The 15,549-nt window shown below is 29.9% G+C and overlaps 1 protein-coding gene across 2 annotated transcripts; it reads right to left on the bottom strand.

Moving 5' to 3' along the window:
- Positions 1-366: 366 nt before the first annotated feature.
- On the bottom strand, positions 367-14,991 carry LOC105253454 (transcriptional regulator ATRX). 2 transcript variants are annotated; one of them, XM_025411215.1, is made up of 23 exons: positions 14,407-14,991; positions 13,772-13,826; positions 13,413-13,525; positions 13,146-13,289; positions 12,924-13,054; positions 8,861-11,890; positions 7,498-7,823; positions 6,947-7,068; positions 6,611-6,753; positions 6,283-6,534; positions 5,991-6,204; positions 5,503-5,909; positions 5,067-5,365; positions 4,683-4,977; positions 4,272-4,555; positions 3,942-4,098; positions 3,518-3,865; positions 2,089-2,389; positions 1,784-2,008; positions 1,551-1,679; positions 976-1,032; positions 714-893; positions 367-631 (listed from the first exon to the last, which is right to left on the bottom strand). In XM_025411215.1, exons 1-23 carry the CDS (start codon positions 14,416-14,418, stop codon positions 545-547), a joined length of 7,311 nt encoding a protein of 2,436 aa, XP_025267000.1. In that variant the 5' UTR covers positions 14,419-14,991; the 3' UTR covers positions 367-544. The 2 variants fall into 2 exon arrangements, with proteins under 2 accessions (XP_025267000.1, XP_025266999.1); XM_025411214.1 differs by having other exon boundaries at positions 368-631; positions 714-896.
- Positions 14,992-15,549: the final 558 nt, after the last annotated feature.

The following is a 15,549-nucleotide window of genomic DNA, read 5'->3' as shown; positions in this document are numbered from 1 at the left end:
TAAATAAATATACAGAATATTTTATTGTTGTAAATGTATGTGTATATATCTATAAAAATGTTTGGAAAATAGATATTCTCTATATATACACATTTATAATAATATATACCTAATGATAAAACAAAAAATGAAGACCGATTAAATGTACTAATAATGGATTAAAAAATACACATGCGTTTTAATAAACGCTTATGTATAGTAAAGCCTCATTCTGCAAAAAGCGGTACATACATTTTCAGATGCATTTGTCTACATTATTTTGATCACTATGATCCATACATAATAAAATTTTGATATAAACGTAATTAATTATACTTTATGTATATACGCGAAATTAAAATAATATAAACACTAATAATATATAATTGAACTTAATACAATATAAACGGTCCTATTTTTTATATTACATAGAAAATTAAATGTAAATAATACCTTCGTATACGACTTGCGTTGCGTTGCGCTTTACGGTGTATCGACTTCTATATCACTTACCAATAATACCACTGTATAATTCTTATGAATTATTCGCGTAGAGGAGATAATTTTACTCCTCTTGATTTTTACTGATATCAGTTGGTTGTATCGCGACTTGTACGTTTGACACACCGGCGTTACTTGTAGTAGGTATTATCTGTAAATTCAAATACCGCATCACTCAATTGTCATTGCGCACAAATAAAATTATACATATATATAGAGCAGCGTATATATACTTCAATTATATCATCGTTTGGTTTTCCGCCTGCATTATTACTTGATGTCGTTCGATATGTAAATGGATTTAGTACTAGATCTGTCCTTTGCGCCACATTTGGCTGTGCGGGTTTATTCGCGATTACATAATTTCCTGATTGCCCCGACGTGAGTAATTGATTTAATTGTGAGATTTGCTGCTGCTATACAAAACAAAAATGATAAATGTATATTGAAAAAGTGTACGACTCGATATATTTATATATATAAAATTATATTCACATGTGCATTACTGTTGCCCGCAGTAGGTGGTACAACCATCGGCCTCTGTTGAAAGTTCTGTAAAATGTCGTACATAATAATATAATTATATAATTCATTATTCATTATATAATTCGTAATCATATAATTCATATTGTTTTAAAATATATTTGGACTATTTAAAAAAGTATAAGAGAGAAAAATTACAACAGCTATTCTCAAGACTAGTTTGCTAAATATATCATTATGTTATTAATAATAATAATATTTCAACAAGTTGATTGCCATCATGGTCACTCATAACCGGCTTGTTTTCTCAATAAGGTGAAATCTTGACTACCAATGACAGATGCTATCAAATTTAAAACTGATTATAATAAAATGAGTGTCATCGAACATAAAATTTTAAATAATATAAATAATTAGATAACAGTATAGAGTAAAAAGTGCATTGTTGAACAATTAATAATAGTTATCAATAATTTTTATTTCTACTTTAAAAAAAAAAATTCTACTTATAACTGCTAGATAAGCCGTACAAAATTCACGTGACAGTCAACATATTAATAGAAATAAGATAAAATAGAGATCAATACCAATATAGGTGCTACATTTCTCACAGGTTGCTTAGAGTATAATGTAGCTTGTTTTTCCCAATAATTGTACATTTCCATTAGAGCTCGATTTGTCATTATTTTTTGTTGTTCTGGGGTTGCATTGGGGTACTACACACACATAAATCCGCAATTATAAATATTTACTTAAGCAATTCTCTCGTGAAAGCTAGCATACTTTAGTATTTTTAACTGTATTCTTAAAAGATGCTTACATCTTTACGAATCAACTTTTCGAGATTATCATACTGGAAATGTAAAGAATCTTGAGACACTAAACTAGTCTGTCCAGCATTCATCATCATATTATATTGCTGCAGTAATAAATTATTTTGATAAGCCACATTCATCATCGGATTTATCGGCGGTTTTCCTTTCTTTTCTTCTTCATACTCCAACCAAGCCTGTTTGCGTTCTTCTTCATCCAATTCCTCCTCGGCCTGTTAAAAATGCAAATTTATTAATTGACAGAAAATACAAATACGCTTTGTCTTTCTGATAAAAAAAAAATATTATTCACTTTGTTCTCCAATAGAGAATCGTGTTCGTGATAATTTTCCACGACATCCTTATACTTCAAGAATATTTCCGCTAATAGTCTATCCTTAGGTAAATTTAATGTAGGTCTTTCTGCATTATTATACGCTTCGAAAGTATACAACTCATTTAGATTATGATTGCTATAATGCCGTTCGATCTGTTGTTCGTCCACAACTCGACACGAAAGCGACAATTTCGTCACTTGACGATTGTAAATCTTTTCTTCCATTGTTCCCGCCGCCAAAAACCTATATATATAACACGGCTTCTTTTGCCCGAACCTGAAAATCATTAGAAACGAATGATTTGATGGATAATGACTTATATAAATACCCTCATTCTAATTTTCTCTCATTAATTCCTCGCCAGAATACACTTCCTTCTTTTCTTCTAATTTTTTTTTCAAATCTCTATATCTTTTTTCCTATTATCCTCATTTTTTCTTTCTGTAATTTCTCTCTAATCAGATAATCCAGCAATTCAAATCTATTTTTATTCTCTTTCCTTTTCCCTTCACCCTAATTTTACTCCATCTCTCTTTGTTTTACCTGATCCTTCTGCCTCCATTTCTCTTTCTTATCGCTTGTATTAATTTGAACTTATCCACCAAATCAACACTTTCAAATCCACAAAAAATAATGCTATTAATTCCCCCTTTCTTCCTTACTTGTCTGTTGTTTATTAATAACAATAACTAATTCAATACATAAATATTTTTAATAGTATTCAGTTTTCGAATCCCGAGTTTTTGAACCTTCAGTTTTTGATTTGATGGAATCAGCTTCCTCCTTGATGGAATCGCTTTCTCCTCTCTTAACTTATCTGTTAACACTGTCACATATACTTTGATGATGTAATCCTTCTATTATTCTGTACTTACCTTTCCTAATCTTTTTTAGAACTACTATCCCTACTATTCTCTCAACTATTTTTTCTCTCATACTTCTATACGTCCGCTGAAATATCACGGCTAATCTTCCATTTTTTTGTTGTTTCTCATCTTTACAATTGCTCTCGTAATACTCTCCCTTCTTATGATTTTTTTTCATTGCTTTGCTGCCGTCCACATTGTTCATCTTCTTATACATTTTCCTAACTATTCTATTCTCCATCCCTTTCAAAAAAATTCCTTAAAATAAACATTCCATTCTCTATCTCTTTCCATAACTTGTTCTAATTTTTCCTCTCTCTAAATTATTTCCCTCCTTTTTCATCTTTTGCTTCCTAGCCATGTATTATTTTTTTCCATCTCCTTCCTATTTTTTTCTCTTATAAATTTCTTATATTTCTTTTTTATTTTCCTATATTCTCTTATTATCCTTTTCTCATTATTTTCTAGATATATATATTTGATGGATAATATAATAGTAAAATCAAATAACAGAGAAAATGTCGAAAGAAGTATATACCTGTATATCCGGAATATGCTTTGCACATCGTGAGAGGGGTTCCAACTGGCGTCGAATATAATTACTCTGTTAGCCGCGGTTAAGTTTATTCCCAATCCTCCGGCACGCGTGGATATGAGAAATAATCTTGCCCTCGTATTAGTAGGTTTATTAAATATTTTACACCATATATTTCTATTTTCAGCCGACGTCTGGCCATCAAGCCGAAAGTAATCAAGACCTAAGGACCAACTTCCGGTATGATTATCCAATGTATCCACGCATGCATTGTTTTGAGTCTCATCATCTATCTTTCGGAGAAATTCCTCGATTAAAGTGAGAGAATATAGAGATTGCGAGAACAAAAGCCTGTCAAAAAACAATGCAACATATAATAATGTCGCATAATCGTTATTTGTATAATTTTGTTTAATAAAATATGTACACTTTATCACCAATCTGTTCGCTTTCCTTTAGAATTCCAAAAAAAAGTAATAGTTTAGCAGATACTCTCATGTCTTCAAAATGCTCAGGTTGCACAAATTGCGACCACCATTCTGCCTCTCGAGTCTCTTCTTTAGCTTCTTCTTCTGGTTCCTCTTCTAAAATTCGATTTATTTAACATTTTTATTTTTTAATTATCATATTATTATATATATTGTATGTATTTTTATTTATTTTAGTAATGTAATTTTTTTATTAATTTTATTAAATTAAACGTTATAAATTACATGAAACATTGTTCAAATATTATAAAATTATTATAAAAACTTACCACCAGGATTATTTCTTGTTCTACGCTTGGAAATATTTTCTTTTGGATCATCAATAGCTTCAACATCACTGTCACTGCTCGAATTGCTGCTATTGCTCTCTCCTGAGTCACTATCATCGTTAATAAAATTTACCAATGATCCCTCCGAGTCACTCAGGTCTTTCTTTTCATTTGCTTTTTCTATTTTCTCTGCATTCAAACGTAAAACTATGGGATGCGTCCAGATCCTTTGTAACGCCTGAAAATCTGCAAAAAGAGTTCCTCCTGCACCTGTAGTGGAACGTCTACGAGAAGAAGCATATGAGATAATATATTAATAATATATATATTAATAATATGAAAGTAATTACAATTATTTTAAGTGATGTAAAGAAGTAGAAGAAAATAAAAATATGAAATAGTGATCTATACCTCGCAAGATTCTCCAAGTAATATTGATACATTTTAATTTGCGTGTCTGTTAATCTGACAAAAATAACATATTCCTGTTTGGGTGGTAGGAACGGTGTAAGCACGGAATAATCAAATCTCTGTACACTACCCTCTAACATTTTGTGTAATACATGCGCGCGTTTTTTCATTAATTTAACATCATAAGCAGTAGAATCGTCAAACTGACCATTCGTTATTGGATTTACGAATCTATTTAAAAATTCTTTTTTTGTACCCAACAGATTGGGTTTAACAAATTGTACCATGCAATGATCTGCAAAATTATAAATTTGAAATAAGTATGACATATTCGCATTTATTAAAAAAATATATGGTTGCAAGAATTCTTTATAAAGCACTCACATTCTATTAAATTATTTTGCAACGGCGTCCCGGTAAGTACTATGCGTCTCAGAGTTTTCACTCTTCGCATGCATTTACTTAATGCAGTATCTTCGTTCTTTAATAAATGACCTTCATCGCAGACAATGAGATCCGCGCCTGGATCAACTAGGCATTCATCTATCACTTGCTTCATATTCTTCCGGATATTTTTATTTGCGCCCGTAAGATTACGGAACATTTCATAACCGATAATCATCACACCGCCAGTCTTTTGCCATCTTTGTAGCTGATACTTTCTCTCAAAATTTTTCTTAAACCTGAAAGTGTTGTTTGATTTTTTTATTCCAACAAAGGATTTGTTATAAAAAATTCTCACAGATCGCTTTCTGTGGCAAGAAAAAATTTTAAATAGAAAAATAATTTTAATTAACACAAATATAATTTAAATTCATACTTTGTCAATTCGTACACCTCGATATCATCCATATCATTCAACCATGTTCTATATTCATTTAACCAATTAAGCACTGTACTTAGCGGACAAACTATCAGTACTGTCTTGACACCTGTCTCCTCGTGAGACAAAAGTGTGTGCGTCAGAGCGATTACTTGCAATGTTTTGCCCAGTCCCATGCAATGTGCGATTATACATCCGGATCCGGATGTAGTCTTTACTCTTTCTAAGGATTCGAAACAAGCATCCCACATAAATTTAATACCCTGCGCTTGATGTGGCTTTAGACGCTTTACTAATTCTTCATGCACGCTAACGAGCTCCTTTTTTGTCTCTGTATCGAAATCTAAAACGAGCTTTTCAACCTTCTCCTCTCCAGCAAGTCTCATCTCGTACATTTCATTGTACTACAACAAAAGATAACATTATGTGTGTAGAGAATATACATATACATATAATAAAAGTTGTAGTAACATTTCAAAATCTACCAGAGCTTGACGTTCAGCAATACGTTTAAGCCTTTCCTCCTCTTCTTTGGCAGCTAGTTTTGTATCATCTGCTACTTGTTTATCTTTCAGAACTTTTCGTATATTTTTTCGACCACTTTTGCCAGGTGTGGAATCTTGCGAATTCTTTATTTCCGCGATGCTGCTATCACTGTCAGATGCTACCTTCTTAATTCGCTTACGTTTTGGTTTCGGTCTATAAATTACATAATATTATTAATTTAAGGATAGAATTACGAATATGTAGAGGAAAACAGCATGTATATAAATCTACTTCTTCTCTGCAAGCGAAGAATCCGTGTCCGACGAAGCGTTTTCGCCCCGTTTGCGTCTCTTCCCTCTTAGTTTTTCTTTTTCTTTTTTGTCAAACCAGTCGGTTGAACTTTGTTTGGTACTCGAAGCCTTAGAAGAGTTATCAGAATCTATACTGCAATCCGTTATTATGACATCCGAATCAGAATCTATGATTCTTCGTCTAGTCTTCTTTTTCTTAGATTTTCTCTTTTCCTCGTCATTGGAGTCGCTGCTGCAAAAAATTAAAATAAAAAATTTTTTATTTTCAGTCACCTATAGTGTCTAAGATTAGATAATAAATAATTTACTTATTCTCTTCCGATTTTTTCGTCAATTTTTCTTGTTTCTTTTCCCATTTTTCCTTTTCAGCGTCAGAATCAGTATCGGAGAATCTCATTGTCAGCAATTTATTTCGCCTCCAATTACTTTTGTCATTTTTTTCCTTTTTGTCCTAAAATATTTTTGAACGAAATTAGTACTTTTTCAAGTAATCTTATTGTATATAATAAATTCGCAATATAACAAATGATATAATTAGGTATAAATATATAGCAAAGAGAAACAAAACTTCTATTTTAATGATTTTTTAGTTTAGTTTTTTATAAAATGTTTTTTTTAATTCTTTTATTAAAAAGAGGTCTTACATCATCTTGCTTTAAAGTTTTTTCTTCAGACTTTTTATCGTGTTTCTTCTTCTTTTCTTCTGAGTTTTCATTCTTATCATCATTATTTACATCGTCATCGCTGCCCAGTACTACTTCTTTTTCTAGATTTAAATAATACAATGTAAAATATTCAGAATAAATTAATTACTAAACTAAAATATTCAGAATAAACTGATTATATAAATAATTATTATATACAAAACAAAGTAATTTTGTTTTTTCTTAAAATTCAAATCAATAAAAACTAGTAAATGTCGCAAAAGTATAATAAATATGCTTTTTCATACAACATTAAATTTATGAAGTCTAAAGCAATTATTAATAAAGCAATTATTGACATTAATAAGAGTTAAATAAGAAATATAATTTTGTAGATAAATAGATCTAATGTTTATTTCTTAATTTCAAGAAATCAATAAATTTACAAATCGCGGAGATTTGCATTTTGAAGATCTTGATATAAATTAAAAATATCCAATATTTATTAAAAAATATCCAATATTCAATATTTCTAAGAACGAATTACTTACCATTTGAATCAGAGGAATTTAATAGATTCTCTTTCGCAATTCTATTTGCCTCTGATATTAAAGCTTCGTTAGATACAGATACATCTACGTTTTGTATTTTAATCGATTCATCAGAACTAGAATCCATTTCTACAAGTGTCGAGACATCGCCATTTTCTATTTTTTTTAAATGATCCATTAATGATTCTTCTTCAGTTGTTTGTTTTCCTTTTTGTTTATTTAAACTTTTCGAAACTTTTGAGGATGTATCATCATCCGTCGACGAATCGGAATCTTTCTTTGCATTTTTCTTGTGTGTCTTTTCAAGTTTACTCAGATTAATAAGACTGTAAAGGACAATGGAAATAAGGATAATAATTAACTAATATGATAAATTTTGCTAAAAAAAATTTATTGTGTAAATAAACTTGTTTCGTTCAAGAAATATGAATAATAATAATAATAATAATAATAATTTTGTAAGCAAGGATCCAAATAATCATGTTATTTAAATTATATGTAGATAAACTCGTAACGGTAGAAAAAACAATTTTCAAAGTAGAAAAAAATTTTTAATTTAAGAAAAGGATTTATTAAATATATTCAGATTTGTACAAAAGTGTATAACAAATAATTATATAATCATAGGATTAATAATTAAAACACACAGTTTGCTACAGAAATTTCTCCTATGTTTTTATAGATTTGGAGAAAAATTGAATTGAAATCATCATGTGTATAAAAATATATGTTATATCGTTGTATAACAATATTATTGTATTATTGTTATTTGTTTTTTTCCTAAAGAGAAAACTACATTTTATACACTCTTGTATGCATATCTGTTCGTAATCAAACATACAAACTTCTCAAATTGAAAATGCAATATTAAATTTCAAAAACTTCACTGCACTGTCCTGCATTATAAGATATTACATTGGTGTTATAAATCATATTTATAAATCGTATCTTATAACAAAAATAACCCTAATAAGATTATAACATATTTGTGTATGGAGAGTATTAATTATTTAATATATTAATCTAACTAATTTATGTTATAATATATTCGTAGATTATATTATAACATAATTTTTATCCATCTTTTATACACATCTTTACATTTCTATTATTATAAAAATATTTTTATATGAAAAATCAATTAATAACAAATATTAAAATTAATGGTAATAATGATAATGATAATAATAATAATAATCTCTCACATACACATATTCACATATAAAAAAGTCTACTACTTCGATACAACTATGTTCTAAATAAGTAGTTATATCATACTTAAAGTTCTCTAGTGAAACAACAATTAAATTACTTTAAATGATGCAAGACAATAAACAGAGATTTTAGAGAAAGATCTTGATACCTTTTGAATGCCTTTTGTTCCAGATATTCTCTTGATTTTTGTAACGCATGCGAATAACGTCTAAGATCTTTCCTGCTTAATCGCTCTAAACGAACTTCGCAAAGCATTCTTAATTTCTTATCGTTCCAACTGTTTCTATTAAGTTTCAATCGTTTCCTTTTCACTCTAGAGACAATCGAGTCGTCATCACTCTCGCGATTACGTTTAGAATTTAAATTCTTTGAACGATCATTTGCTTCTACTTCAATTGGCTCGGGACTGGAACTTTCCGTGTTGGAAGATGCTAAAAGTGCCTGTTTCGCTCTCTCATTTAAATTCTTTGAGCGATCACTTGCTTCTACTTCTACAGTTGGCTCGGGACTGGAACTTTCAGTGTTGGAAGATGCTAGAAGTGCCTGTTTCGATCTGGCATTTTCTCTGGAAGAATTTGATTTGGTCTTCTTGTTTTCATTCTCTCCCGAATCCAACGATGATAAACTTAAAGACTCATCGGAATTTGATTCTAAGAGAGCTTTTTTGGCAGCTTCTTCTGCCTTGGCATCATCATTCAAAGAACTCGTTTCTTCGAGAGGTTTCCCATTTGCTTGATTGTCATTTTTGTTCTCGACTTTCGTCTTATCTTTATCATCAGTATTTGTCTTTTTCAGAAATGATGATAATATTAATGTACTGGTACTATTAACGTCAAAATCATCGTCTTCCACTTTGTTATCGAGTCCGATTCGATTAAGATCATCTATATTTAAACCTTCAGTTGATTTTGTAACTACGTTTGCGTCTAATATGTCATCCAAATCAGAATCTAATTCTAAGAGAGATTTCTTCGCCAATGCTTCAGCATCATCGAGAGAGTCAATATCGATATTAGTTTTACCGGATATATCGAGTTCTTCCAAATTATCAGAAATGTCTTCCCTAGTTGCAAATGTTACTTTCTTTGGAGTATTCTGATCAAACAAATTCTCCTCTTCATTATCGCGAAGTGAAAGAGATGCCCTATCGTTTTTGTCTGAAATTTTATCTTGCAAACAAGTATCTAAGGATTTTATTTTGGATGAAGATTCTGGATTATCACAATTCGTCTCTGTAGCTATTTCTATAGCCGGTTCTGGTACTTCAGTTTCATTCTCTCCTGTCTTAAGATAAGATGTGTCAAACAGATCCATTGATTCATTGATTATATTATCTGTGTTTGCAGAATCATTTTGTATGCTATTTTGTAATATCGTCTTTCGATTAAGTCTTTCGTTTCTCAAAGGAGAATCTTCAATCTCAATTTCGCTAGAAGGAACATCAGTATCTGATTTGGTTTGTTTATTATTAGAATCAATATCTTTATCTTTATCTTTAATCTTTATCTTTATCGTTAATGGTGTATCATTATTGTTAATGCATTCTGAAAATAATTGGGTTTTAATCGATCGTTCTGCGTTTTTTATTTTTTTCTCTGTTGATGTGTTTAACACTGGAGAATTGGACAAATTATTTTGCAAATCCACATCATCTTTATTCGCATTATCTTCATTCTCCGATGAATCTATTAACTCTTTATCTTCATTGCTTTTTTCATTAGTTTTATTAGCATTTACATTATTTTCCATATTTGATGTATCATTGTTCTGAATTGTCTGCTCCTTCTGCAATCTTCTCGATTCGTCTCCTGAAAATATTTCTTCGCTATCACATTCGGAGACATTTTTAGAACTTCCTCCTTGCTCATTTCCGGAGTTACGAGCCTTGTTTTCGCTCGTTGTATGATTTTCATGTACATTGGTTTCTTTCAAAGATTGTTCATTATCATTAACTTCTTTGGGTAATCTCTTAACTAAATTTTTCTTAGAACTTTTAGACACATAGAAAGTTGTTAAATTTTTCTGTACTTTCTGCAAATTCGGCCACAATTTATTAATTTTCTTTATCATTTTCAGCATAAACTGCTCTTCATCCTGTTCACCATATAATTGTTCCATAGAATTGATATATTTTTGTAAATTTGAAACTATTGCTTTACAATTACTTACACATTCTTTCGCATTATCAAGATTCATATCTATTTGGTCGTTATTATTTTCTTTGCTTTCGATTGCAGGATCTTCTTCAGCGACCAATTTAGTATAATCTGTTTCTAAATCTGCCAATTTTCTCCTCGTGAATTTATTGTGATTCACCTTTTGAAGTTTTTTCTTCTGAAATTCTTTGCTGGAACTAGCATCTGATTCACCTTCCTGAATAGTGGAAAGATGTTTCTTCGATGATTTGTTATGTTTATTCTTGCGCTTCTTTTCTTCACTACTGTTATATGATGTAGTGCGATTTGTGGACTGCTTCTTGCTGTTTTGTTTCTTATCCGTGATATCTTCATCTTCAGATTCACTAGTTGAATCTTGATACTTCTTTGCTTTGTGCTTAGTTGCCTTTGCATCATAAGAAGCAGTATCCTCCTTTTTATTTTGTGGTCCAGTATTTGAAAGATTTTTAGCTATATTTGATGCTTTATTTGTAGAAACATTCTTATCACTTTCACTATCAGAATATATAGAATTACGATTGCTTATTATCCTTTTAGTACTGATATTAGATTTACTTGTACGCTTTTGTTTAATTGTTTTATTAGTCGACAAATCGATGGAATTATCATCCGAATCGCTAGAAATTTTATTTTTCGATATTTTTCTCTTTTGTATAGACTTAGTTTTCTGATCTTTTCTACTTTTTCTTTGTTTATCCTGATTATAGAATATTGAATCATTTGCACTAAACAGACTTTCATTTCCAGATGAATCTGTTAGATTCACTTCCACTATTTCCTTTTGCCGATTAAGGTTTGCATTTTGTTTCATAAGACGCTGGCGGTCTATTTTCTGTTTGGCTCTCAAAGTTACAAATGTGTTATCAGAAGAACTATCATCCTCCTCACTATCACATAACATTCGCAAACTCTTCTGTACTTCTCTGGCTTTTTTTATTTTTTGTATTTGAGATGGTAACACACGTCTTTCAATCTTGTTGGTGCTTCTCCTGTTACCCTTTCTGAAACAGAAGATCCATTCCATATGTACATATCTCCTCTTTTTTTGGACATGGTAGAGTATCATGTACACATGCATGTCCCCCATCTTCTTTAAGTTGTTTATTCTCAAACTTTAGTATCTGTAGCTAGAAACGCGATAGATTTTACTTTGCTCTTCTTTTCTTTTTATCTTGCTCTAATGTAATTTTCTTAACAATCTCCTTCTAGTAAATTATGTTATAACAGAACGGACTAACAGTATTAATTACAATTAATACAATATATTTAATTACAAAACAGTGCATGCTACATTAAATATTACTAAAACATGCAATTTAATCTATATAAATTATTCTTAAGCTATTTTAGTTTCCTAATAACATACATAAACAATAACAATGTGGTGATCAACTAGTAATATACATATATTTGGGACACACAGAAGATGTCTTTAAATTCATGAAACAAAATATTATAAGAAAGTTGTTAAAAAATTATTCATAAAAATATATTTATATAACTTTTTATTCATAACTAGTTTTTCAAAATTTTTTCCTTGAAATAGAGTAGCGTTTGATTGATCAATCAGAAATACAAATACTAAATGAATTAAAATGGAAAAATAAAATTTCTAGTGATACGGATAATCCTATCGAGTTATCATCCGATAAAACAACTAAATAAAAACTAACTTAATATCAAGATTGAAAAGATATTATATATATAAACATATGTGTGTCAGTTGCAATAATTTAATTTTCAAATGGCACATTTAACTTGTTTGTGTTTAAGATTATGTTTCTTCTCCTTTTTAATATCTTAAGATGTGACTATAAATGTATTTCCATTTGCTTTCCACGAAAAGTTTAAAATTTAGAGAAGAGATATAGCAATGTTCATTTTTTTCATGAAAGGAGAAAACGAAATTTATTGTTTTTCGAAAGATTTAAGTGTACAATTTGAAAATTTAAAAAAATTTATAAATATGTAAAAATGCATTTTTATCACTATTAGAAGTTTCATAAGCAATAATTATATTTTGATTCTACTTACTTATAAGTGTCCATTACAGCGGCGCACACAGCTCTCAGGTCCCAGATTGGTTTAGGATTACATGTGAAACATTTCCAATCCTTCTTTTCTGCATGCAATAGTGACATAGTAGCATTTCTTTTTATACATTTCTAAAAATAGAAAATGTTTAACAGAAACTTTATTTGTGCATATATGTATGAATAGTGATTAATGTGTTGAAAGTTTTGCTAAATTCCTTACCTTACAAAATGCAGAAACACAATCTTTATTGCCACATTCATATAGTTTCTTATCATCGCCACATATGTAACAATATTTTTGAAATTCATCTTCATCTTCATCTTCAAAGGCCGCATCTATTTCTTTAAAATGATTCCAACATGTCTGCAGCAAAGTATATTTGTTACAAAATTAATATTAGAAAACAATTTAGCTAAATTTTCTTGCTTTATATTGTTTCAAGCAAAAAAATACATTTAACATTACATATAAAATGTAATATCTTACTTCGCACTGCAATATTCCCATCAATGGATGAGAGAAGATTTGTTTTGACTCGAGACTTAATTCATTACCACACGAAGTACATGCTATTTGTTTATCTTTAACGGCTCTGATATCTAGACATAAAATACATAATCTATATTATTATAGTTTTAAAAATGAAAATACAAGAAAAATATTATTGATGTCTGATTTGTATATGTATAAAATATCGTTATTTATGCTTTAATAATTAATAAATATATAAATACATATATCTTTTGTGAAAGTTGTATAATTGTTTTATTTGTTATTTAACTATTTTCTGTAAGTTTATATAAAATTTATATCAATTATATTATAATATTAACTTGTGACCTAACCATGAAAATACTTCTCACGATAAGCGAGTTCCTGTTCAGTTGCCTTGATCTCTCTCTGAAAATCAAAATAATAAAAATATTTGTATTACATGTTATTACATGTTTTATAAAATTAATTGCATGTTTATTAATTGCATTAATTAATTACATGTTTTATAAAATTAATTGATATTAATTAGTCATTTTATTAAATTAATATCAAATAAAATTGTTAAAAGGGTTAAATAAATAATACTTTGAGTATTGATAAACATAAAATATGGGATGTTTTGGCACTCATTAATAATTCTTCAGCCAAAGAAATTTTTAATTAAAATACTAGATACAAGAAACATGGTACATAAGATTACAAGAAGCTAACATACAAATATGAATTATATTTAGCTTATATTTAATCTTGTGATCTTGTAGTTGTACACATACTTTTTACATAGCATCTTATTTTAAATTTTGTTTTATACAGGACTAAACGAGTACTGAGTGCCAATACATCTTATAGTCTGCATTATTTCATTGTGACTTGATACTCCATTTATTAAGCACAAGAAATAAAATCCAAGTGTTGCTCATTTAATATTTTTACTTAATAATGAGTAACCTATATTAGATTAATAATATATACTAATTTATCTTACCTCGGATGACATGATCGCATTTGAGTGTAAAATGATGATTACGACTATCTGCGATTAATTTTATATAAAGAAAAGAGGGGACAGGGGAAAATAAGCTTTCCAACCGAACTGAACCAAAACTTGTGATCAGTAAGGCTTTTGTACCACAGCCATTTCACGTTGTTTTACAATCGACTGTTTATAGACGCAAGTGCGTACATCTTGGACGATTGTCTCGTGTAAAAAAATCGTACGATCAACGAGGGACGATAACATGGAACATCGTTGTGCCACGCGACTTTTATGCTTTTGTACCGAAAAGAACGATGATTGTGTAAACAATCTGCTAAAGAGCTGCGTCGTTAAAAAGACCAAGTTCACAAATTGCGATATATTCTATATATCTTTCGAAACTCTCTTCAACCGGCAATTTCACTACGTCATTAGAGCTTCGATAAAATACAAAAACCCAGGTTCTCCACCGAACAATAATCCCATCCCATTAGCAGGAGGGAAAAAACTGATCGGGAACTTTACCGCGCGATTTTTGCGCAAGGAGGGGTGAAATAGAATGAAACACTAAAGTCACACCGGTCGTACAAAATGGCAGAACCACAGGCATACGAAATACATAGATGGGAAATTTTTTTGCGATGACGGAAGAGCAGGAGTGGAGTAGGAGGAATCTGTTGAGCAAGGGTGGGGGGAAAATGATTCACCCGTAGAAAAGGATACATACGTGCTGGATGGATTGCTGTCTTTGTTGGGGATTCGCTGATTGGTTCGTATTATTATAGTATCATAGTCAAAAACATTGACTACTTCCTCCATATTTTTTATCCAAATTTGAAAAAAATATAATAAATCGTAATCATTTCCAATCGTTCTATCATGTCGTTGTTTAAATTCATAAATTACCAAAACATTCTCGAAAATTGCTATCGCTTTCGTTGCTAAATTTCTTATGAGAAATATCTTTTATTCAGATGATAAAAAATGTGTGAAGAAAAATCTAAGGTCCATATTCTGAATCCTCTTTTACTGGTAAAAATGCCTCTAAAAGTGGCTCGTAGCCAATCAGAAGGCTTATAAGTCATTTTTAGAGGCACTTTTATCGATAAAAGAGGACTCAGAATATAGGCCTAAGGCTGCAGGAAGATGCTT

Source organism: Camponotus floridanus, unplaced genomic scaffold (genome assembly GCF_003227725.1).
Source record: "Camponotus floridanus strain SB8 unplaced genomic scaffold, Cflo_v7.5 scaffold38, whole genome shotgun sequence".
NCBI classification, from domain to species: domain Eukaryota; kingdom Metazoa; phylum Arthropoda; class Insecta; order Hymenoptera; family Formicidae; genus Camponotus; species Camponotus floridanus.
This window is presented reverse-complemented; position numbering and strand designations above follow the sequence as displayed.